The 25906-nt window shown below is 43.6% G+C and overlaps 2 protein-coding genes across 3 annotated transcripts; one reads left to right on the top strand and one right to left on the bottom strand.

Moving 5' to 3' along the window:
- Positions 1–2606: 2606 nt before the first annotated feature.
- On the top strand, positions 2607–15535 carry chm (CHM Rab escort protein). The gene is made up of 17 exons (XM_047343477.1): positions 2607–2720; positions 3134–3200; positions 5657–5729; positions 5831–5955; positions 6135–6219; positions 6483–6530; positions 6618–6764; positions 8659–8775; positions 10465–10576; positions 10668–10890; positions 11282–11359; positions 13273–13380; positions 13463–13526; positions 13658–13754; positions 13942–14040; positions 14154–14299; positions 15253–15535. Exons 1-17 carry the CDS (start codon positions 2669–2671, stop codon positions 15370–15372), a joined length of 1761 nt encoding a protein of 586 aa, XP_047199433.1. The 5' UTR covers positions 2607–2668; the 3' UTR covers positions 15373–15535.
- Positions 15536–16426: 891 nt separating this feature from the next.
- Positions 16427–19224, bottom strand: rps14 (ribosomal protein S14). Of its 2 annotated transcripts, none has more exons than XM_035178515.2 (5): positions 19070–19224; positions 17429–17581; positions 16860–17021; positions 16643–16719; positions 16427–16535 (listed from the first exon to the last, which is right to left on the bottom strand). In XM_035178515.2, exons 2-5 carry the CDS (start codon positions 17575–17577, stop codon positions 16468–16470), a joined length of 456 nt encoding a protein of 151 aa, XP_035034406.1. In that variant the 5' UTR covers positions 17578–17581; positions 19070–19224; the 3' UTR covers positions 16427–16467. The 2 variants fall into 2 exon arrangements, with proteins under 2 accessions (XP_035034406.1, XP_035034408.1); XM_035178517.2 differs by having other exon boundaries at positions 18954–19101.
- Between the last annotated feature and the right edge of the window lie 6682 nt (positions 19225–25906).

The following is a 25906-nucleotide window of genomic DNA, read 5'->3' as shown; positions in this document are numbered from 1 at the left end:
TAAGCGCGTGTCCAGTCACCCAGGAAGATTTTTGTGAAGCGCGTATCGAGGTTTGTGTTGATGACGTATGTGGTGACGTTGGAAGCCCCCACCACACACACATTTAGTTGTCTCGGGACTTTATTGCGCGTTTGTTTGCAATCTATGGGTTCGAGAAAGAGGAGATTCTCCTTCTGAGCTGATCTCTCCTAATGAGGTCTGAACATAGAAATAACCACTAGTGTAATATACTGTAAATAGATGTGACAACACAGCGCATCCCTTCTTCTCATGTGTTTATTCTAATTTCTGGTGTTTTAAAAGGTGAAGTGTCTGTTGTGTTCAAAAGAACTTGGATACAACACTAACACCTCGTTATAGAGCTGCATGAAACCAAGGAGACCCCCGAGGTGGACCAGGCTCAGGTAACCCATTTCAGGATGCAATGATATAAGACAGCATACAAACATAAAATACATGGGACGTTTGTATTAGACAACATTAATTAATATTTTACATGGGAGTAATTAATGACATCTGTAAATCAAGACGGATCAGGACTGAAGAACGATGTGGAGGAGGCCTTGGTCAATATGGTGATGGAGGATTCCCAGCCCTTCACTCTTGTGGAGGACAAAGGGTTCAGAAAGCTTGTTCAAGCTTTCAACCCTATGTTGTCCCCACAAGGCAGGTGCGTCTGTGAGCACATGAAGCATGTTTCCCCATTTCCCCATTTCTGCCATTCCTAGAGTGTTGTCTTCTTTCCTTTAGGCTTTGAAAGCTATGGTGGAGGACAGATATAAGGAGTCCAAGGAGAAAGCCAAAGCCATTGTGTCGAAGGCCTCTGCAGTCAGTTTAACATCAGACATGTGGACCTCTATCAACACTGATGCGTATCTAGCTGTGACATGCCATTTTATAGATGAAAGCAGCTCTTTGCATTCTGTTGTTTTAGGGGTGCTGCATTTCCCTGAGGCACATACTGCTGCAAATCTGGCAACTGTAAAAGCAGCACTGATGTCACAGTGGGGTCTAACACACAAAGTTACTTGCCTTGTGACTGATGGCGCAGCAAATATGGGTGTTTGTGCCAGGGAGCTTCGTACGCGTCACACAATCATGAAAAAGGCTCTTCACCAAAACACTGTGTTGTCTGACATCCGGGCTAACTCTGGGAAGATAGTGGGCTATTTCAAGAGCAGCACCACAGCAAAGGTGAATTCCTTTATTTCATTGAAATATTCTAAATGACGCTGTTTTGTTGAAGTTGCTGCTTCAGTGACACTTGAGTGAATCACTTTTTGTTGGCTAATTTTATAGGAGAAGCTGACACAGGTGCAGGAGCAAATGGGCCGGTGCTACACCACACACTGGAGGAGGAGGAAATGGGAATAGACCAGACTCCAGAGAGCACAGCAATGGCTGAGAGTCTGAGGAGACAGTTAAGGGAGAAGCTATACACTTTGATTTAAAAAGATAGGCTTCTTTAGCCCCAATAAAGCAGCAGATGCCGAGACGAGGCTCCCTTCGGAATGTGCTGCTGTTATTCGAAACAGCGCGTCTTCCTCCTCCTCCTCATCTTCATCATCGTCATTACAACCGCACACATCAGAAGCTTCTCAGTCTGTGACTCAAGGTAACGGATACTGGATACATTTTAATTGTGTTATTGTATTGAGTCACTTACAGCCTGTTTGTCCGTCTTAGGGAGCAAACTGAGGCATCGTTTGGACACCAACGTCCTGCAGACGAGGACACAAAATGTCACTGCGGACGCAACAGTGGAGGTCCAACAGTACCTGGGGGAACCAAACATTGGAAGATTGGAGAACCCCCCACAGTATTAGGAAGGACAGAAAAATGTATATCCCAACTTGAACAAACCTGCTGTAGCTTTTCTGTGTAGCCCAGCTTCATCTGTGCCCTGGGACAGGGTCTTTTCTAAAGCAGGGGAAATAATCTCAAGAAAAAGAAACCGCCTGAAACCCAGCACTGTGGACAAGTTGTTATTTTTAAATAAAAATGATTAAAATGTTATCCCCATTTTACGTGTTGCATGTTGTCCCTAGAAACATAAGCACAGTCACAACCAAGTAACACAAGCACATTCACATCACAACCCTCTGCCCGATTTGTTTCCACTTTCCCCTTTGACCCCGCCATTGTATCATAAAGACAGACACCATAGTAATAACTTCATAATTCATGTATTGGCATCACAAACATCATTCATTCATTTATTCAATTCAAAGCTTCACACTCCAAAGCCATGGTGTCATTATAATCACTCTGCCTGTTTCACAGTTGTTGTCCACTAGATGGCCCAGTAGAGCCAATGAAGCCCCAGTAAGCTTCTGCCATGAGAGAACCAGTTGGATGGAAGCGTCACTGCTGCGTGAAGCTTCATGTCGCCATCACTACTGATCTGTGATCAGCTGATGTTTATTATCTGCTCCTCTGGTCCAGTGTCCACACCACACCCTTACAACAATCCATTCCAGTTTCTCATTAGCAGTTAGCTTAGCTGAATTTGATTTTGCTGAATGAAGAAAAATCTTTAGTCGTTTTTCCTTTATTTAAAATTAATGTTAAAAATTATAACGGACGTTTATTTTGAAAAGTCAAATGTTTGCCGTGTGTGACGTCATCACTGATCCCTGTCACGTGACAGAGTTTCCCTGCAAACAACATGGCTGCCGAGGATCTACCGTCTGAATTTGACGTCGTCATTCTGGGCACAGGTAAACGAACACCTGGGTCTGTGACGTCTGAGCGCTAATGCCACAGAATCCCGGGTTAAACTGGGACAACCCGGGACATAGAGCGGGGTTAGCTAGCGGCTAACGACCCCTTCATTTGAAAGGCAACGGCTAGCAGCTAGCGCCCGGCTGTTAGCTGCTCTGGGGAAACAGCGCTCGGGTTAAAACGTTAGCGGACAGTTGTTCGTTAGCTCCGCTACGTGTTGTTCCTCCGCTGGAGCGAACGGCAGCATAGCGTCATGCTAACAGGCAGCATAGCTTCATGCTAACAGGCAGCATAGCGTCATGCTAACAGGCAGCATAGCGTCATGCTAACAGTCTCTGGTCCAGTGACGAGCTTCACTGAATCTAGACTTCACTGATCACTGATACTTGATGATGATCCATGTGTGCAGGGCTCGTGGAGTCGGTGGTCGCTGCTGCCTGTTCCAGGGTCGGTCAGCGAGTTCTTCATGTCGACAGGTAATCAGTCAGTCATCTGTCTGTCAGTCAGTCATCTGTCAGTCGTCTGTCTGTCAGTCGTCTGTCTGTCAATCTGTGAGTCTGTCAATCTGTCTGTCAGTCAGTCTGTCAATCTGTGAGTCTGTCAATCTGTCTGTCAGTCAGTCAGTCATCAGTCTGTCAGTCAGTCAATCAGTCAGTCAGTCGTCAGTCAGTCATCTGTCTGTCAGTCAGTCATTCATCTGTCAGTCTGTCAATCTGTCAATCTGTCAGTCTGTCAATCTGTCTGTCAATCTGTCTGTCAGTCAGTCAGTCATCAGTCTGTCAATCTGTCTGTCAATCTGTCTGTCAGTCAGTCATCAGTCTGTCAGTCAGTCAATCAGTCAGTCAGTCAGTCGTCAGTCAGTCATCTGTCTGTCAGTCAGTCATTCATCTGTCAGTCTGTCAATCTGTCAATCTGTCTGTCAGTCAGTCAGTCAGTCAGTCAGTCATCTGTCTGTCAGTCATCTGTCAGTCAGTCTGTCTGTCAAAAACACTGAATCACTGATCGATCCTCACCTATGAATCAATGGACTGAATAACATCAAACAGAAATAAGAAAACTAAAAATAGGTAAAAAAGTAAAGTAAAAATGAAGTAAAAAAATCCATAAATTAATATATATTAAGGCTGTTAACATTAACGCGTTAACGCATGCGATTAATCTGGGAACCTTAACGCGTTGTTTTTTTTTTAACGCAAATTAATCATATCACCAAGTCTGACCACAATTTCCTGCCGTAGTCCTCCAGCGCGGATGTTTACCTGCCTGTGGGTGAAGAAGTAGTGAAGTGATGAGTGGGGAGACGGGTAAATCTAAATTTGTGCTTAACGGCAAATTTAGATTTAAAAAGCTTCGGAATGGGAGTTTAGATAAAACCAAAGTTGTGTGTACATACTGCAGCGATGAACTGTCTTTCCACCGTAGTACGAGTCTGAAGTACCATCTTCGTGCAAAGCACATCTTTGCTAACACAGACGCTAACACCGAGACGAGATCAAGCCGTGCTCGTCAAGCTACACTGGCGGAGTGCAGCAGAGCCGGCTCTGTCAACAAAACAACAACAACTAAGCTAACTAATGCTATCGCTAAATGGGTCGCACTAGACTGCAGACCCATCAACATAGTTGAAGACAAGGGGCTTCTTGAGACATTATCCAGATCGCCTCAGGGACTCATCCTACAAAACGCCTTGGAGGGGAACTACTGTCACAAGAATCCATGAACTCTATGGAAGTGAAAAGGCAACGAAAGTGGAGCAGCTGGCACGAGCTTCATTTATTGCACTGACAGGAGACCACTGGACATCAGTCAGCAACCATAACTACCTCGGCATAACAGCTCATCTAATAGATGATAATTGGCAGCTGCACTCGTTTGCGTTAGGTGTAGTGAAAACAGAGGAAAGGCATTTCGCCGAAGCATGCGCTCGCCAGTTTCTTGACGTGGGGGATAACGGACAGGGTCATCACTATTGGAACAGATAGTGCTCGTAATATGGTAGCGGCAGCAAGGAGTCTACCATTCGAGCATATGCCTTGTGTAGCGCACATTATACAGCGGACGATCACTGTGTCTCTCCGTGACAGCGGGTTTGATGGTGCATTAGCCAAGGGCCGTAAAATAGTCGGACATTTCAAACACAGTCCTGCAAACACAGCAGAGCTGAAAGTTCAGCGGCACACAGGTGCCCGTGATGAGCACGTTAAAAGAAAAGGAAGACTTCATGACTGGAGCCATTTGACACAAGTTCACAAGTATCAAGTAATGTTATTCATTGTAGAGTTTGAAAAGGGACGGTTTACTTTGTCTCTTCAAAGACACCATGGCATTCATTTTCTTTTTAAACCTTAAGCCGACTCAATGTCAAATTCATGTTAGGGTTAATTTATTTACAGGCAAGCAGTTATTTTTGTACTTGATGTGGTTGTCTGCTAATTAAGTTTGCATTTTATGGGTGTTGTTGCTCAGTGAATTAAGATATTCTAATTGGCTGAGATGTAAAATAAAGTTTTAAAAAGCCCTAACCAGTTTGTTATACATTTCTTTATTCAAACACGTACTTGTAAATAGTAGTATTTTAATTGTATGATTAATCATGATTAATCACAGCCTATTGACGTGATTAACTTGATTCATTTCTTTAATCGATTAACAGCACTAATATAAATATATTATAAAAACTGTAGATACACATCAACTAAATAGTATTAATGTACCAGGTATTAAATATCTAACTCTTTATTTCCTATTTGTCAATAGTTGTCTTAGTTTCCAGTCAAGGGAGGAATTGATCAGTTACTTAGTTGTTCATTGATTCATTGAATCAGTTATTGATGAAGTGTGACTGGTGGTTCACCTCAGACAGAAGAAAGACACTAGAGCACTATAAACTCCCGTCAGGAGGCAAAGTGACTGCAGCTTCCTGTGGTTTCAGGAGGAGTTACTACGCAGCCAACTGGGCCAGCTTCACCTTCAACAGCCTGCTCACCTGGATCCAACAGCACCATGTGAGCACAACGCCGCGTCTGATTGGCTGCTGGTTTCACTGCAGGAAGTGATGTCAGAAGTCTTGTGAGTGTTGTAACCTGTGTGTGTGTGGGGGGGGTAGGAGGAGTCTCAGCCCGAGCCGGTCCAGGATTGGTCGAGCCTGTTGGAGGAAGGGGAAGAGCTGATCTATCTGTGTAACTCTGACTCCACCTCCGTCACTAACCTGCAGGTTTTCTGTTTCACCAGGTAAATTCATGAAAGTCCCCACGACCCGGGTAAATAATGAGAATCAATGAAACACAAGTGTGACACAGGTGTTACACGTACTTGATCTCATTTGTTATCAGCATAACAGTTTTCTTGTTTTAACTTTTGTCTTGGTTAGTCACCTGAAGCTCTGACTCTCAGGTGTGGTGTGTTTTTAGTGAAGAAGACGAGGAGGAGGAGGAGGAGGAGGAGGAGGAAGCTCCTGATCCTCCAGACACCACAGAAGAAGAAGCTGAGGACGCTGTTAAAGAAACAGAGACAGGATCTTCAGGTTTTAGTCTTGTGTTAAATATTGTTTCTTCACTAGGACACTGATGATGAATCACATTTTAATGAGCAGCGTTACTGCGGACTGACATATTGACATTTATTAACATGTATGTACATATTTTAACTTCACATTAAGATGACAAGCTCAGTCTCACATCTCCACTCTGTGATCCATGAGCCACATGTTATGATCCATGATCCATGAACACGTTCTTGTTTTAATTGCAGGTTTACAGGACAAAGAAAGAAAAGAGGAAGTGGCTGAAGGAGAAGAGGAAGAACAGGTGTGGAGGGTGGGGTCAAAAATTATGTCTAACAGCCATTCACAGATCTTTATGATGGTGACAGACAGATGTTGTGTCCAATCACAGGCTGCTCAGACTGTTGGGGAGGAGCCAGAGACAGCTCAGTCCCGCCTCTCTGTCCCTCAACGCCAATCAGAGCCAATGAGGAAGAAGATCAGCTACGCTCAGCTGGTGAAGGAAGGACGCAGGTTTAACATCGACCTCGTCTCCAAGGTAACGAAACATCAAGGCCCAATCCCATCGCACCCCTTAGCCCTTCCCCTTTGTTTTGTGCGTTCACGTGAAGGAGTGGGTTGTCCCAGTACCTGTTGGGACGGAGGGGCGGGGCCAAGTGTTCGGACTGTGTTGCCCTCGAAACGGAGATTTTTCAGACCCTCACTTCAGACGGAGCAGTACCCAGAATTCCTTGCGAAACACCGGCAAGCGGGGAGAGAGACTCACAGATGTAGTATTTTCTCCATTAATAAGGATTTAATAATTACGATAATGATTGTAATATCGCACCCCCCCTCTTTGAACCGGCGTATAGCAGCGATATTACTGAACTTAACTGCTCCTCTAATAACAAAGCATCCTGGCAGGGTTGCGTACAGACGACTGCTACTAGCCTGCATGCTTTAGATTCATACGTGAAACACATTATATACTAACACTATAACTATATAAACACATTATATACTAACACTATAACTATATAAACACATTATGTACTAACACTATAACTATATAAACACATTATATACTAACACTATAACTATATAAACACATTATGTACTAACACTATAACTATATAAACACATTATGTACTAACACTATAACTATATAAACACATTATATACTAACACTATAACTATATAAACACATTATATACTAACACTATAACTATATAAACACATTATGTACTAACACTATAACTATATAAACACATTATATACTAACACTATAACTATATAAACACATTATATACTAACACTATAACTATATAAACACATTATGTACTAACACTATAACTATATAAACACATTATGTACTAACATTATAACTATATAAACACATTATGTACTAACACTATAACTATATAAACACATTATGTACTAACACTATAACTATATAAACACATTATATACTAACACTATAACTATATAAACACATTATGTACTAACATTATAACTATATAAACACATTATGTACTAACTCTAGAACTATATAAACACATTATGTACTAACATTATAACCATATAAACACATTATGTACTAACTCTAGAACTATATAAACACATTATATACTAACTCTAGAACTATATAAACACATTATATACTAACACTATAACTATATAAACACATTATGTACTAACTCTAGAACTATATAAACACATTATATACTAACTCTATAACTATATAAACACATTATATACTAACACTATAACTATATAAACACATATACTAACACTATAACTATATAAACACATTATATACTAACTCTATAACTATATAAACACATTATATACTAACTCTATAACTATATAAACACATTATATACTAACTCTATAACTATATGAACACATTATATACTAACACTATAACTATATAAACACATATACTAACACTATAACCATATAAACACATTATATACTAACTCTATAACCATATAAACACATTATGTACTAACACTATAACCATATAAACACATTATATACTAACACTATAACTATATAAACACATATACTAACACTATAACCATATAAACACATTATATACTAACTCTATAACTATATAAACACATTATATACTAACACTATAACCATATAAACACATTATATACTAACTCTATAACTATATACACACATTATGTACTAACACTATAACTATATAAACACATTATATACTAACTCTATAACTATATAAACACATTATGTACTAACACTATAACAATATACACACATTATATACTAACTCTATAACAATATACACACATTATATACTAACACTATAACTATATACACACATTATGTACTAACACTATAACTATATAAACACATTATATACTAACTCTATAACTATATACACACATTATGTACTAACACTATAACCTATTCTTCTTCTCCAGCTGATGTATTCTCGTGGCTCATTGGTTGATCTGCTCATCAAGTCAAACGTCAGTCGTTATGCAGAGTTCAAGAATGTCAGTAGGATACTCACCTATCGCCATGACAACGTGGAACAGGTGAGTCATCCTGTCTGTCCCTCTGTACCTGTCTGTCTCTCTCAACCCTGTCTCTCTAACCGTCTGTCTCTCTCTAACCGTCTGTCTCTCTCTAACCGTCTGTCTCTCTCTAACCGTCTGTCTCTCTCTAACCGTCTGTCTCTCTCTAACCGTCTGTCTCTCTCTAACTGTCTGTCTCTCTCTAACCGTCTGTCTCTCTCTAACCGTCTGTCTCTCTAACCGTCTGTCTCTCTCTAACCGTCTGTCTCTCTCTAACCGTCTGTCTCTCTCTAACCGTCTGTCTCTCTCTAACCGTCTGTCTCTCTCTAACCGTCTGTCTCTCTCTAACCGTCTGTCTCTCTGTACCTGTCTGTCTCTCTCTACCCGTCTGTCTCTCTCTACCCGTCTGTCTCTCTGTACCTGTCTGTCTCTCTCTACCTGTCTGTCTCTCTACCCGTCTGTCTCTCTCTAACCGTCTGTCTCTCTGTACCCGTCTGTCTCTCTGTACCTGTCTGTCTCTCTCTAACTGTCTGTCTCTCTCTACCCGTCTGTCTCTCTCTACCCGTCTGTCTCTCTGTACCCGTCTGTCTCTCTCTACCTGTCTGTCTCTCTCTACCCGTCTGTCTCTCTCTAACCGTCTGTCTCTCTGTACCCGTCTGTCTCTCTGTACCTGTCTGTCTCTCTCTACCTGTCTGTCTCTCTCTAACCGTCTCTCTCTCTACCTGTCTGTTTCTCTCTACCTGTCTGTCTCTCTCTACCCGTCTGTCTCTCTGTACCCGTCTGTCTCTCTGTACCCGTCTGTCTCTCTCTAACCGTCTGTCTCTCTGTACCTGTCTGTCTCTCTCTACCTGTCTGTCTCTCTCTAACCGTCTCTCTCTCTACCTTTCTGTCTCTCTGTACCCGTCTGTCTCTCTGTACCCGTCTGTTTCTCTCTCCCTGTGTGTCTCTCTCTACCCGTCTGTCTCTCTGTACCCGTCTGACTCTCTGTACCCGTCTGACTCTCTGTACCCGTCTGTCTCTCTACCCGTCTGACTCTCTGTACCCGTCTGTCTCTCTACCCGTCTGACTCTGTGTACCCGTCTGACTCTCTACCCGCCTGTCTCTCTCTACCCGTCTGACTCTCTGTACCCGTCTGTCTCTCTACCCGCCTGACTCTCTGTACCCGCTCGTCTCTCTCACCCGCCTGACTCTCTGTACCCGCCTGTCTCTCTACCCGTCTGACTCTCTGTACCCGTCTGTCTCTCTACCCGTCTGACTCTGTGTACCCGTCTGACTCTCTGTACCCGTCTGTCTCTCTACCCGTCTGACTCTCTGTACCCGTCTGTCTCTCTACCCGTCTGACTCTCTGTACCCGTCTGTCTCTCTACCCGTCTGTCTCTCTGTACCCGTCTGACTCTCTGTACCCGTCTGACTCTCTGTACCCGTCTGTCTCTCTACCCGTCTGTCTCTGTGTACCCGTCTGACTCTCTGTACCCGTCTGTCTCTCTACCTGTCTGACTCTCTGTACCTGTCTGTCTCTCTACCCGTCTGTCTCTGTGTACCCGTCTGACTCTCTGTACCCGTCTGTCTCTCTACCTGTCTGACTCTCTGTACCTGTCTGTCTCTCTACCCGTCTGTCTCTCTACCCGTCTGACTCTCTGTACCCGTCTGTCTCTCTACCCGTCTGACTCTCTGTACCCGTCTGACTCTGTGTACCTGTCTGTCTCTCAGGTGCCCTGTAGTAGAGCTGATGTGTTTGCGAGTCGTCAGCTTTCCGTGGTAGAAAAGAGGAAGTTGATGCGTTTCCTCACTTTCTGTGTTGAGGAGACTGAGGAGCAGCAAGGTGAGACACCTCACCTGTCTGTCTGCTAATGTCATGATGACATTCATAACATCAGAGCATTATGGGTAAAGTAGTGCTGTCTTCTTTCCAGCTTACAACGGTCGGCCATATTTGGAGTTCTTGCGTGACCAGCAGCTTGGAGACAACCTGCAACACTTCCTCGTCCACTCTATTGCAATGGTGACAGAGGACACACCCACAGAGGCGGGGCTTGCTTCCACACGTCACTTCTTGCGCTGCCTGGGTCGCTACGGCAACACGCCTTTCCTGTTTCCTGTCTATGGCCTTGGAGAGATACCGCAGTGTTTCTGTAGGTAAGAACCTGTCTGTTTGTCCGTCCCCCGTCTCTCTCTCTGTCTCTCTCTCTGTCGTCTGTAACGCATGTAGCAATGGATTAGTTTGTTGTCATGGTGACGCTGCTGTCTCATTAGAGTGGAGTATGAATACTTACGAGGAGCCTGAGGCTGCGTTGATTTACATATATGATGATCCGTGCTCAGACACGTGAACACACATGATGCAAGTCGTGTGCAGAGTTTTTTTTATTATAGTTTCTGTAAAATCTTAGAACCCAACTTCTCTATCTGTAGATGTGAGGACAACAGCTGGCTGGGATTGGTCCAGACTCTAGCCAATCTTTGAGCTTCACATGTGACTGTTCCTTCATGCTGATTGGATGATGGTTGTCAATCACTTGTGTTTCAGGATGTGTGCTGTGTTTGGAGGAATCTACTGTTTGAGACACTCGGTCCATTGTCTGATCGTCGACAAGGAATCCAACAGGTACCAGAGCTATGTTATATACAGTCACTGATCGTCTTTATATACAGTCACTGATCATCTTTATATACAGTCACTGATCATCTTTATATACAGTCACTGATGGTCTTTATATACAGTCACTGATGGTCTTTATATACAGTCACTGATGGTCTTTATATACAGTCACTGATCATCTTTATATACAGTCACTGATCCTCTTTATATACAGTCACTGATCGCCTTTATATACAGTCACTGATGGTCTTTATATACAGTCACTGATGGTCTTTATATACAGTCACTGATCATCTTTATATACAGTCACTGATCCTCTTTATATACAGTCACTGATCGTCTTTATATACAGTCACTGATCCTCTTTATATACAGTCACTGATGGTCTTTATATACAGTCACTGATCATCTTTATATACAGTCACTGATCATCTTTATATATAGTGAGTTGGTCACAGGTCAGTGCACGTGGAGCAGAAACATTCTCAACTAATAAAAACACGTGTGCTACTTCTTAAACATAACAAGAAGCTTGCGTGAGTGAGAGACTTTCCTGTTCTGTAATTGGATGATAATGTATGATCAGTAAAATATTGACATAAAGGAGGAAATGAGGTCATAATTCAACCTGCTGCCGTGTCGGCTTCATGATTAAATGACAAACACACATACTCAGCCCTCGTGAAGGGGCGGGGTCATTTTGAAAACCACCAGAGAACACCAGGATCAGCAGGTTCACCACTGGAGCCTCGTTCTCCTCACAGATGAGAGCAGGTTTGCACTCAACGGGATGCTTCTGTCACATCATCCAGCACGACTGGTTTGGTGGATCAGTGATGGTCTGAGGAGGCAGATACTGGGAGGGTCACACAGACCTTCATGTCACAGCCAACGGTTCCCTGACTGCTGTTAGGTACCAGGAGGAAATCCTCAGAGCGACTGTCAGACCTTACCAGGGTTCCTCCTGGTGCAGTGGGCCCTGGGTTCCTCCTGGTGCTGTGGGTTCCTCCTGGTGCAGTGGGCCTTGGGTTCCTCCTGGTACTGTGGACCCTGGGTTCCTCCTGGTACTGTGGACCCTGGGTTCCTCATGTGTCCAGAGTGTGTCAGCAGTTCCTGGATGAAGAAGGTGTTGATGTCCTGGACTGATCCTCTCGTTCCTCTGACCTAACTCCATTTGAGCACCTATTGGACGTCATGTGTCGGTGCATCCGACGCCAACAAGTTCATCCACAGACTGTCCAGGAGGTGATGATCCAGGTCTGGGAGGAGAACCCCCAGGACTCCATCCTGCGACTCCTCGTTGTCAGGAGAACATGCAGGCAGGAGGAGGCCACACCCACTGAGTCACCTGATGACTTGATGAAATTCACACACGTTGGATCAGCCTGTGGTTTCAGTTTGATACTGGGTTCAGTGTGGTTTTGAATCCAGTCCTCAGTGGGTTGATGGTTTTAGTTTCCATTGATCATTGTTACGTAATTTTGTTCTCAACAAATTATTATACATATATCAGTAAAGATATCCAACTTGAAGAGAGAGAGAGAGAGAGAGAGAGAGAGAGAGAGAGAGAGAGAGAGAGAGAGAGAGAGAGACACAGACAGACAGACAGACAGACAGACAGACAGACAGACAGACAGACAGACAGACAGACAGACCAGAGCCCCCACCTTCCTCATTCATAGTATTTTCTGTAACTAAGCAACTAACTGCAGAGTAGATGATCTATTTCCTGATTACACCACATGACCAGTGACTTGTCATGTATGTGAATGATCATGTGTGGATAAAGTTTTTTCAAATTTCAGAATAATTAAAAGCTTTATTGATCAACAGATTCTACAGAAGCTGAATATTTAGTTTGACCTGCATCTTCAGTCTTGTCCGTAACGTCTCCCGTTCGTCCTCCTTTCTCGTTTCAGGTGTAAGGCGGTGATTGATATCAGAGGACAGCGAATCAGCTGCAGCCACTTTGTGGTGGAGGACGGCTATGTGGCAGCAGAGAGGAAGAAGGTGGCCACACCCACCAGGTGAGGACACACAGGGGTCACAATGACGACTGACTGGTGTGACATCATGGACTGATGTGTTTGATTGGATTTGTGCGTTCAGGTTTATCAGCAGAGCCGTCCTGATAACTGACGGCTCCGTTCTGCCCACTGACTCTGAGCAGCAGGTAAATCCTCTGACCCTCCAGCGCCACCGTCAGGCCACATTTCAACATGACGTCCAACACAACTATCACTTCTGATTCTCTGTGCAATGTTATTTTCTTCCTGACTTGTGTCGACCTGTCTGTGTGCTCAGGTTTCCATGGTTACGCTTCCTCCAATAGCAGCGGGGTGTCCGTCGGTGAAGATGGTGGAGCTCTGTCCGTCCACGATGACGTGTTTACCAGGAACCTGTGAGTTGACACGCCTCCAATTACATGATCTGTCCATGTCTCATTTCATCGACCAATCAGTTCTCAAGTTTGAGATATAATATATCCTACAACCACAAACTCCATCAGTTACCATGGAAACTACAGAGAGCCCGTCTGTTACCATGAAGATGACCGTTAAGTGAAGTCCGATGTTATCTCTCCATAGATCTGGTCCACCTCACTTGTCAGTCAACTGGCTCCGCCTACCAGGATCTGTCGCCACTGGTAACCAGAATGTTCCACACACCAGAGTCACATGACCAAGGTGACGCACACACAAACTCTTTCTGCTTCTCTGTCATGTGTGACAGTTAACACATGTTCCTACAAAATGACGTCTTAAGTCTAAAGCGTTGAGTTGTGTGTGTTTGTGTGTAGGCAAGCGTCCGTCTGTCCTCTGGTGTCTGTACTTCAACATGGTCGACGGGTCGGCGGTCGAGGTCGATTGTCACAACCTCCCATCAAACGTGCACGTGTGTTCTGGACCAGATGGAGAGCTGGGCCACGAACACGCCATCACACAGGTGACGTCTCTCACATCTGGTGTTGACATGTGTCTCCTGTGAATCATTTGAAGTGTTTGAGTCCACAAAACACTTCTGGAGTTTTAGGGGTAAACAGTGTAGCAGCAGAATTCAATTCAACTCAAGAAATCAGGAGCTTATCTTAATCTGAAACACAACATGGCTCCATATTGCTCCTGTGGTGAAATCAAGTGTCCGTAACGAGGTCACTTAACCCTAAAGGTCCACCACAAGTGGCTTAGCTAGCGGACGGTCCCTGAATGCACCTGCTCAGAAGATAAGAGGACTTTTTGTGTAAATGACCTCGTTTCAAGCGGACACCTGATGACACCACAGGAGCAATATGGAGGCATGTTGTGTTTTTTCACGTCTGAAGATAAGGCCCTAAGAGATGAGATTCCATGATGACATCATACGGAGAGGAAGTACGAAACAAGACGTTTTGATAACGTATTTCTTAGAATGGACTGAGTGACTGTTTTCATACTTTGAGGCCCCCTACTGGCCCCTTCAAGTCATTACCGATAGTAAAAAGACAATGTATTTTACACAATATGGGCCCTTTAATGAAAGTATGGATGTGTTGATTTCATGGTTACACACAAATAAACGAGAAGAGAAACAAAAGATTTGATTCTTTCTGCAGCAGCTCAGACGACATCCTTTGTTTCCCAGGACGGACTCACACACACTGACAGAACGTGTTCACACCTGAACTTAGAGTTGTGATTGGATCACGAAAACCACGTTCATGCCTTTCTAGCTGCATCAGTTTTCCAGACACAAAAGAATTTAAAGACACAGGAGTCAGTTCATAAGTTCCTCCGTCTGTTGTTTATATTAGTTGTGACCAGTTAGAACTTGATGGTGGCGCTACATGTTGACTGATTAAAATCTGACCATTGACTACATGAAACTCAATGTATTGATTGCTGGAGATTACTGTCTTTTAGGCAGAGATGATTTTCCAGAAGATTCTCCCTCAGGAGGAATTCTGTCCTCCAGCTCCGAACCCTGAAGACATCATCTACGACGCAGAGGGGGACGGCCTTAGTCGTCAAACTGAAGAGTAATGAGTACATATTTATCCAGAAGCCAAAAGCTCCTGCAGTGCATTGTGGGTAAAAGTTGCCTTCATCTGTTTTATTTTTCTATCTTTTCTGCTTCCTGTCATATTTAAAACTCAATAAAGTTAAACTGAGCAAACGTTTAGTTTTTTCATGACGGGAAAGGTCAGCTGTCGCCTCTGGACTCGTTTTGTTCAACAACAAACTGACGGAATCTGATTACATCTGCAGTCGAGGAAGTACTCAACACAAATTAAGCAACTAGTTCCTAAACTACGATGTATCAAAAGTGGAAGAGAATTTATAGTTAAAGTTCTTAAGTGTTGCAGCCTCCTGGTGGACACTGTATGATCTGCACCATGAATATTAACCTAACTCAGTGAAAGTGTAAAAAATATCTGTACACGGGTTCCTGCAGGTTTCAACAAGTTAAATTTAAGACCACTTTGAATATAATTTAAGACCTATTTCACAGCCAGACGTCCCAGAAACGTACATGCAGGTCCAGCTGCTTGGTTCTGGTCGTCTGGTTCATGCTTTCATCGATCAGAACGAACGGACCGGTTTACTTTAGAGACGAGGTCTCTCTCAATGTTTTCCGCTAAACCAAATTTTGTGACGTACGTTTTCGCGACATCGGAATCAGGGAACATGCATTTGAAAAGCTCACCTTCACAATCATTGCTGTTGCACAATTGGTGTTTAGCTACAGTACTTAGCGTCCACAGCACCTCCACTTTCAGGGTTGGTCGACCCAAACGTCGTCCGGAGGTCGATTATCCCAGATTTACTTTATTTTCTCGCTGTACAGCAGGAGCAACACTCCCATCACGCTCTGTGGTCATTCACTTTGTTACCTGCACCTTTTCCCACAACACAAGTTATGGCGAAGTAACTTCCTAATACAATACATTTTTAAGCCTAAAATTATGATTATAAAATTTTAGACTTCTTAAGACCTCGCAGGAACCCTGTGTACATGTTGGAGGCTTCAAAATAAAATATTTCATCTAAATTCTACCATTGGATGATTGACCAGAGGGAACAGTCAGGCTCAAGGTTTGACTTTAATCTTTTTATTATCAGAAAACTTCCTGCAGTCTACAGACGGCGACCACGACGTCCGCCCTTCCTCCGGGTCGAGTCCGACGGGATCGGAGTGACGTCCTCTGGACAAACAAAGAAGAACAAGAAGTTAGACTCTTGGTCATTCGTTCTGAATTCATTTTACTTAGAAGCTACTTCCTGAGGGGGTGTGTGTGTGTGAGACGTTTACCGATGCGTCCGATCTTCATGCCGGACCGAGCCAGCGCTCTGAGAGCAGACTGAGCTCCAGGACCTGGAGTCTTTGTCCTGAAACAAACAAGACACGGTTTAACTGAAGAGTCGTCATGACGACTGACATCCACGTTTACACGCCAGTGACAGAACTTCCAGAAGACAGTCGATCTTATCGTAAATACGCTGCGGTGGAACAGCTGATGAGTATTTACCTGTTTCCGCCGGTCGCCCTCAGCTTGATGTGCAGTGCTGTGATTCCGAGCTCTTTGCAGCGCTGAGCGACGTCCTGAGCCGCCAACATGGCGGCGTACGGAGAGGACTCATCTCTGTCAGCCTTCACCTTCATCCCACCGGTCACACGGCAGATCGTCTCCCTGGAAACACACACACATTAGATCTCCGCAGCAAAACACGTTCAACGTGCACAGACATGGTTGGTTTATGTATAAACAGTTAATAATGGACGTTAAAACAAATCAGCTCATTTTATTTAATGTCTGAGACAAACATGGAGGGAACCTCTGAGGTAACCATAGGAACCAGAATTCTGCTGATTTAGTAAGTTTTTTATATTCAAGGACAATGACAACGAATTCTAATGTTTGTTTTACAGTGAATTTTCAGTCCTATCGGATCCAGGAAACCTTCAGTAACATCTTTATGAATTTGTTTAAAAAACGAAATGTCTCATTTATCACCAAATTACAGCTGTCTCCATGACAGTGAGAACTGTAGTAAGATTGTTGCCATGGAGACGGCGGATGGGCGGCAAGTCACTTACTTCCCGGAGAGATCGGTGACGTGGACGAAGGTGTCGTTGAAGGAGGCGAAGATGTGACAGACGCCAAAAACGTTCTCTCCTTCAGCGACCTGAGGACCAAGACTGATCACCTGCTCCTCCTTCTTCTCCTTCCCTTTACGAGGAGCCATTGTTCTGACGGAGGAGAAGAAGAGAGGGAGGTGAAAAAGAGTTACTTCATACAAACATTTTAACAGCTTCAAAATGGCCGACGACCACACACTCGCACCAGGAGCAGACGACCAAAGGCTCCAACCAATCACTGTCTTTTACCACCTGTGTGTCACGTGACCACCTCATGACATCACCTCGTCAGCTGCACTCCTATTGGTCAACGTCAGGGGAGATTAAGGTACTGGGATTAACCGATTTAACCATAATCGCGGTTTCATAACTGCATGAAATGTAAAAACTATGATATGTAACTACAGTGTCCCGTCTCGGGAGTCACGTTGTTTGTGAGCCACTGAAACGTTAAGAGGGAACGGACGTAACACAAATCCTGTTTCCTTCGAGCAGCCACTAGCAGAGTAGCTACGAGAATATAACACGTCTATATATTGCCTGTTTTACATCTTTCTCCTTCTATAGCATCAATATCGTGGCACCAAAGTTTCATATCGTGACTTCACTACGAGGGATAAACACAGGTTCATGTCTGACGTCGTACGACAATCGACACGAGATCAACGATCCCTGTAACTTTGCCTCAGTTCAGAATCGTATCCTTCGTACAGATTACGTCACAACCGTCAACCACGGAGCAGCGATCCCACGATTCATGGCACTTCAGAGACAAACGGTTTTCAAAGATGTAAAACTGAGGCGAAAACATCAGTTTTATTTTGAACGTTAGATAACTCAACAAACGAGCTGACGAAACATGTTAAACGTGTTAATCAAACGAGCGACATTTTCATGCGCAGCTTTGTTGCTAGGTGACAGTGGCCCAAGCTGGTAGGACAACTGTTGGACCAACGTCACATTTCTGATCAGAGCGTGGTCAAACAGGAAGTGACGACACCGCATAACAAACCCTGGCACAAGAATAATTTCAGACTAAATCACGTGACCAACACAACCTTCAGAAACCTACGGTCCATGACGTCATCGCGAGTGAACACAGATCAGTTAATGTGACCATACTTACGGGGCTCTGACGTCATGGGAGACCTGCACGTCTGACCTGAGTTAAACTAAATCAAACGGTGAACTTTATCAGCATGTTAGCTTCTGCGTGAGCTACTTTAGCATGTTAGCTTCTGCGTGAGCTACTTTAGCATGTTAGCTTCTGCGTGAGCTACTTTAGCATGTTAGCTTCTCCGGACTAACACGCGCAGCCGCTTCACGTCGGGGTGTACACACCATGACACGCACGCGCCTCACCTGTGACAAATGCGCTAAATATTGTCTATTGACCGCTGCTGGACTGAGCTCAGAGACAAGATGGCGTCGCGTGTCCGGTCACACAAACATGGATCTTTTATAAAGCTTCAGTTCGACTCACAGAGAAACTCGTCACAGCAAGAGAGTGAAGAAGAAGAGGAGCCGCGGCGCAGCCGAGTTTTACACACAGAGGACGAAGAAGAAGCGCAGATGTTAGAAGATGAAGCGGGAACTCACCGAGCTGCGTCTCTTCTTCACTCTGACACAGAAAAGAAAGAATTTCCTCTTCCGGCGCAGAAGATGACGAGTTCCAGCGCCGGAAGCAGCTACTGCCGCCACGTGGTCTCACAGGGGAACATCAGCGACTCCTTCACACATTTTAACATCAACTCAACTAAATGAAACGGAAATTAATACAAATAATTAAAGTTCAAATAAATGAAATAATAATCAAATAAAAAGAGTAAATCAAGTTGAATCCAGTTCAGGTGAATATCCGAGTTCTGTGTGTAAAACTGAAGCATCAGTTAACGTTCACCTTCACAGAGAATCAGATCCTGAGTCTGTGAACAAAGAAATGTGACGTGATCGTTGTTCATCGGTTTCATACGCTGACACAGACACAAGTCAAGCAAAGTAAGAAAACCTCTTCATCCATTTGACAACACAACACGTTACACACAACACAACACGTTATGCACAACACATTACACACAACACTTTACACACAACACAACACGTTATGCACAACACGTTACACTCAACACAACACATTACACACAACACGTTACACACAACACGCTATGCACAACACATTACACACAACACGTTACACACAACACGTTATGCACAACACGTTACACTCAACACAACACATTACACACAACACTTTACACACAACACGTTATGCACAACACGTTACACTCAACACAACACATTACACACAACACTTTACACACAACACGTTATGCACAACACGTTACACTCAACACAACACGTTATGCACAACACATTACACTCAACACAACACATTACACACAACACGTTACACACAACACGTTATGCACAACACGTTATGCACAACACATTACACACAACACGTTACAATACAACACGTTATGCACAACACGTTACACTCAACACAACACATTACACACAACACTTTACACACAACACGTTATGCACAACACGTTACACACAACACAACACGTTATGCACAACACATTACACACAACACGTTACACACAACACGTTATACACAACACATTACACACAACACTTTACACACAAACGTTACACACAACACGTTATGCACAACACATTACACACAACACGTTACACACAACACGTTACACACAACACGTTATGCACAACACATTACACACAACACTTTACACACAACACGTTACACACAACACGTTACACACAACATGTTATGCACAACACGTTACACACAACACGTTACACACAACATGTTATGCACAACACGTTACACACAACACTTTACACACAACACATTATGCACAACACGTTACACACAACACAACACGTTATGCACAACACATTACACACAACACATTACACACAACACGTTACACACAACACGTTATGCACAACACATTATGAACAACACATTATGAACAACACAACACAATCATATGTGTCAAACTCTAGAGAATCGATCAAACACAAAGTGGACATCCGTCCTCTACGTGTCCTGATAACTTGTGATGGTGTTTATTGTTAAAGTGTAAACTGATCGCAGGTCAGAGGAGGAAACAGACTCTGACACAGACCGGACCTTCACGTGTCTGATCCTGATCCTGGAGCAGCGGCGTTATATTTATTCAGCAGAGTCCACGTCCAGATGCATCTCAGAGACATGTCCACAGCTCAGCTCTGTGCAGGACACAGACCAGGCTTCTTTTTATGAAACGTCGTCACTCCGGAGGACACACTACAGAGAAGTGTGTTTTGTGTCTTCCACCTCCGACGCCTTCAATCTCTGCTGTTGTGAGAGTCTTGTGTTTTTGACCTTTAGGGGGCGTCTCTTATAACTTCAACTGTTCAGCACCGCCTCTTCATGACAAACGCATGTCCTTATATGGACAAATAGAGGCGTGGCAGTATGCTAATTGAAGAGAGCGGACATGCGGCGTCAATTTAGAATGATTCTGATTCACAAACATACGCAGGATGGTGAGAACAAAATCGGCTGGTGCGCACGTGTCATGAATCCGGCAGCGATTTTGCGCACGTGTTAGTAAGTGAGGCCCAATGTAACCAGAGTAACCCTGAAGCCTCGTGTCCGGAGCGTCGGCAGCTCCTGGATGACGAAGGCATTGATGCCATTGATGACCCTCACGTTCCTCTGACCTAAATCCAATTCAGCACCTATGGGACCTTATGTATCGGTGCCCTGATCCAGGTCTGGGAGGAGATCCCCCAGGACGCCATCCGCCAACTCATCAGGAGCATCAGGCAGGAGGAGGCCACACCCACCGAGTCACTGAGTTGTCACGCAAGTTGGATCAGCCTGTGATTTCAGTTTTTCACTTTGATTTTCCATTGACCGTTGTTACATTATTGTCAGTAAAGGAGAAATATTATATATCAAGCAGTCTTGTTGTGATCATAGTCCACGGTCAGGATCCACGATCAGGATCAGGATCCACCATCAGGATCAGGATCCACCATCAGGATCAGGATCCACCATCATTGATGAGATATTCATTTCTTTGATGTGTGATTTAAGGGTTCCCTGAATTTCAGCAGTGTATATATATATATATATATATTCTATACATATTTATATTAATATTTCAGTTTTATCAAAGTTGTTTTTACTGTTAATAATACTGTATTTGTATTTGACCAAATTCATGTTTGTCACATTTACACGTTTCCTTCATTGTACTCGTACAGTGACAATAAAGATCTCTTGAATGTTGAATCTATTGTTGAAATGTAATTATTAAATTTGTACGTGATCATTTAATCACAGACAATTCTCAGGTCAGATGTAATAATATAATACTGTATAATGCAATATAATATAATACAGTATAATATATACGTTTTGTACCAGCAGAGGCAGTCAGGTGTAAAATGTCTCATTTCCAAACTCGAGGCATCATTTAACTCACACGTTGTTTCAATGTAAATAAAATGTTTTCATGTTTAAAACGTGTGGTGAGCGTCATGTGATAAACTGCTGCAGGTGAGAACAGACCAATGAGAAGGCACCATTTAACCACCTCCGTTTATTTACATAAACACTTTGAACACGATGCAGAAGAAGAAAAGAAATTACACAGCGAGCATGCAGCATCAGTTCGTACACAACAATATCATCATAGTAAAAGAGCTGAGTCATGAGCTGATTATTGATCATTGATTATTGATAGTTCACAGCGGCACCGTCGTGAGAGGGAAACAGCGAGGACATTGTGACCATTTGATTTTAAAGGTCAACCACCCTGAAAAACAAAATCGTTTCTACGTCACGTCTGTTTACGGAGGCAGCGAGAGGAGGGGTAAAAGAAAATTGACTGAACTACAGACTTCTGTGAAAATGTACTTATCAAAACATCGATCACATCCGATCGATGATCATTTAAATCCTAATAAAAACCACTTAAAGGTGTTTTATAGCTTTTAGCATCAGTTCAACAACTTTCCTGGGAAATTGTTCATTAGCTTGTTAGCAACTGGCATCCCAAACTGTTAACAAAGAATGCTAGCCATAAATGAACACGTTAGCTTGTTGAAAGCTGACAGTCAAGTGACAACCCCCCCCACCCTCCCTCCGTCCTGCTGTTTCCTGTCACGTGGATGACACACTTCCTGTGGTGAGCGTGCTCACGCTGAGGCAGGAGACACGTCGGACGTCACAGCAGCTGCAGCCGCTGAACTGTAAACACCTGGTAACATCTGGTCAGAGGAACAACGTGAACGTTACGATCAATTCTTCAGTTTCAAGCGTAAACATCGATATATTCGTAGAAAATGACATCACCGATTTTTTCAGGGATGAGTTACTGATAAATATACGTTCAAGTGTCGTAAAGTTAAAAGTGGACGTGCTGCTTTAAAAAGCATTCACTCTGCCGGCGCCACCTGGAGTCTGACGGGGTCAGAGGTCATTTCACTGGAAGAGGCTGAATCAGAAGTTTCAACAACAAGCTGACATCTTTATTTTAATCCTCAAACAAAATGTCAGAACTGAAGCTTTGAGACTGACGATTAAATGTTTACTCCTCAGACGTCTCAGACGCTGTTTCATCAACTGCTCTGTAATTGGTCCTCACGAGGAGGAGGAGGAGCCTTTGAAATTAGACGGACGCTATTCTAAAGGCAGCCACCGGGGGAGACATCGTCTGAACTGAGAAACAAAAGTGACTAAACATCAGGGTCTGTTCTACGAAGTGAGTTCAACAGATCCAGGATCTCTGTCCGTTACCCAGTTGAACTTAACAATCACAGTCTGGCTAAACGGTCACATGACGCTGCTTATCAACTTGTTAAGTTAACTCAGGTTTTCCTCTAGATAGCGCATGCACATAAAAGGGGCGGGGTTTACTGCATATGACCAATCACAGACAGCAGAGCCGAGGATCAAACTGTTGTATATTAATAGTCAGAGCAGAACAAACATCCAGAATAAAAGAAAATGTTCCAGCTGCTAAATGCAGGAAGAACAGCTGGTAAAACATCTGGGATTGTGTCAATGTGTACGTTACAGCGCCCCCTGGTGACATTTGGTAAAAAATATATGACTTGACCACGATATAATAACGTGTGAACAAGATAAATAAATCGGGGCCACGAGATCTGAATCTGTTGTTTACTAACAAGACGAGGAAGTGAAGTGAAGACGCCTCTTGATGAGAAACGTTTGAATCCCAGGATGTTGCCTCTATAATGTTTAGTATTTAATTATATAATTTCACAGGATGAAGCTACTTAAAGGATCAAAGTATTAACGTTCTCCTCCGCTAACACTCCCAGTACATCAGTATCAGTAAGTGGAGCAGATGCAGTCTGTGGTACTGGGAGCACTTTACGGGTCAGGCTGGTTCTGTTGGGCTCCAGCAGCTGACAGAGGTTCATCCTCTGAGGAGAATCTAGATCTTTCAGAAGCTCATCAGAGGAGCTCAAAGGATCTTGTGGGTCTCTGAAGACCCAGGTCCTCCTCAGAGACTCGAACCATCCACACCAGCTCCACGGATCCTCTAAGAACATGATGTCATGGTTCAAAGGAAGGGATTGGTCAGTGGGCGGAGCTTTATACTGTTTGATCTCTTATCTCCAAGTTAACCTGGAGCAGGTCAGCTGTTCAGGTTAAGTTACCGTGGTGATTTACCCCGATAACAAGGGAACAAGCTTCGTAGGACAGAAAACTCTGAATTTAACCTGAAGTTACCTGATGACCACAAATCCTGCTTCTTAGTTCAGGGCCCTGGAGTCAAGATCCAGATGTTGAACATCTGCTGCATTTTGGATCATCAGAACTATGGAGGCCTCTGATGGTCAGCTGAGAAAAAACAACATTTTACATCTAGGACATTTTTCTGTTGTGTGGGGGCGTGGGTTCAATACCTGGGGCCGCCCTGACCACCTGGTGTTAGTTGTGACAAAATCAAAGAAGCCCCGCCTTCTCTCCACAGTCCCAACATGACCTTTGACCTTTGATTCAGCCTCTCCAGTTCGACGAGATGTCAGCTAGCGATTGCTAAGGGAACACATGTCACACTCGTTAATGCACATCGTACTGATAAAAATCATAAAGCTAATAATAATAATTTGAGTTTGCGCTCTGTACAGGTGAGTCACAACATTAGCGCAGGAAGTTTGATTCAAACATGAAAAAGCTTTGAAAGTTACAAATGCGATACTGAGAAGAATCATTTACTCTGATCGTACAAACTTCTGACTGTAAAAACATTCACATCTTAAAGCCGGCACCGCTGGTGTTTTGTTAGTTGGCGGCTAGCAGACGCCATTGCTCCCAGTGAGGAATGCTAACAAAGCTAACAAGTCAGAGTCAAGTCACCGCAGAGCAGGAAACAAAGGGACAGCTGCGAACAGCAAAACGCCGCGGAGCCCGAAAACCAAAACACAAAGCACGTCTGGCATGCATCACGAAATCTGTACAGAGTCAACGAATCACTGAAGAGGAAGAAATACGCTCCATCCAATCAAAACACATCACCAAGGATCCTCCGTCCAATCAGAGTGAGTCAATGTTTCACTTGGTCAAATCAGTTGTAACGTCATTAAGGCGGAAAACCAACGGACATATGAGGTTTCACACAGCGACCACGCCGACGACAGACCAACGCCGCGGGAACACCACAGTCAGATTGTTCTTTCTACGGAGCCCTAGGAGGGAAAAAACTCACAAACGTTCTTCTTGTTGATTTAAAGAGCTGGACTTGTTTTTGTCCCTTCTGGGACTCCGTACCGAGTTTACTGACGATGATTCTGATTGGCTGACGGAGGCCGAGAACAGAGACGTTTCTCTCACTCTGTTTGATGTGATCAATCAAACGATCAATAACAGTATTAATAATAATAACGATGGTGTTTTACTGTGACTTATTTATTTTCAACCTGAAACGTTTCGTAAACTCAACCCGACAGATTCTCATGGTGGCTCCTGGTGAAGGTCGAAGGTCGTCCTCGTTAGGACAGCTGAGGGGGTGTGGCTGTTCATGGAAGATCGCAGGACGGAGAGCGATGGAAGTTTCTGCAGCTCTCCGACCAATAAGGAAGCAGAGCGTTGTGCATCCGAACTTTATCGTCAACGTGTCGTCAGGGTTACCTGCTTATCTCAACATGAAATAAAACGTTACATATATTACGTTTATATAAAGTTTATATATTAAATCATCAACGTAAAGAGGGCCAGAGCTGCCGTTCATCTTCTCATCTGAAGATAAAATGATGTCACATGTTCCATCTTTAAACTGTTGCTTGTTTCAAATCAGTTTTGTTTGTAAAACGTAACCAGTTACAAACTGCGTTCTTAAAGTCACGGCTCTAGATCCTAACTGGTAACCATGGCGACTC

Source organism: Hippoglossus stenolepis, chromosome 15, assembly GCF_022539355.2.
Source record: "Hippoglossus stenolepis isolate QCI-W04-F060 chromosome 15, HSTE1.2, whole genome shotgun sequence".
In the NCBI taxonomy this organism is placed as follows: Eukaryota; Metazoa; Chordata; class Actinopteri; order Pleuronectiformes; family Pleuronectidae; genus Hippoglossus; species Hippoglossus stenolepis.
Note: the sequence above shows the minus strand (reverse complement) of the source record. Positions and strands in the feature narration are given on the sequence as shown.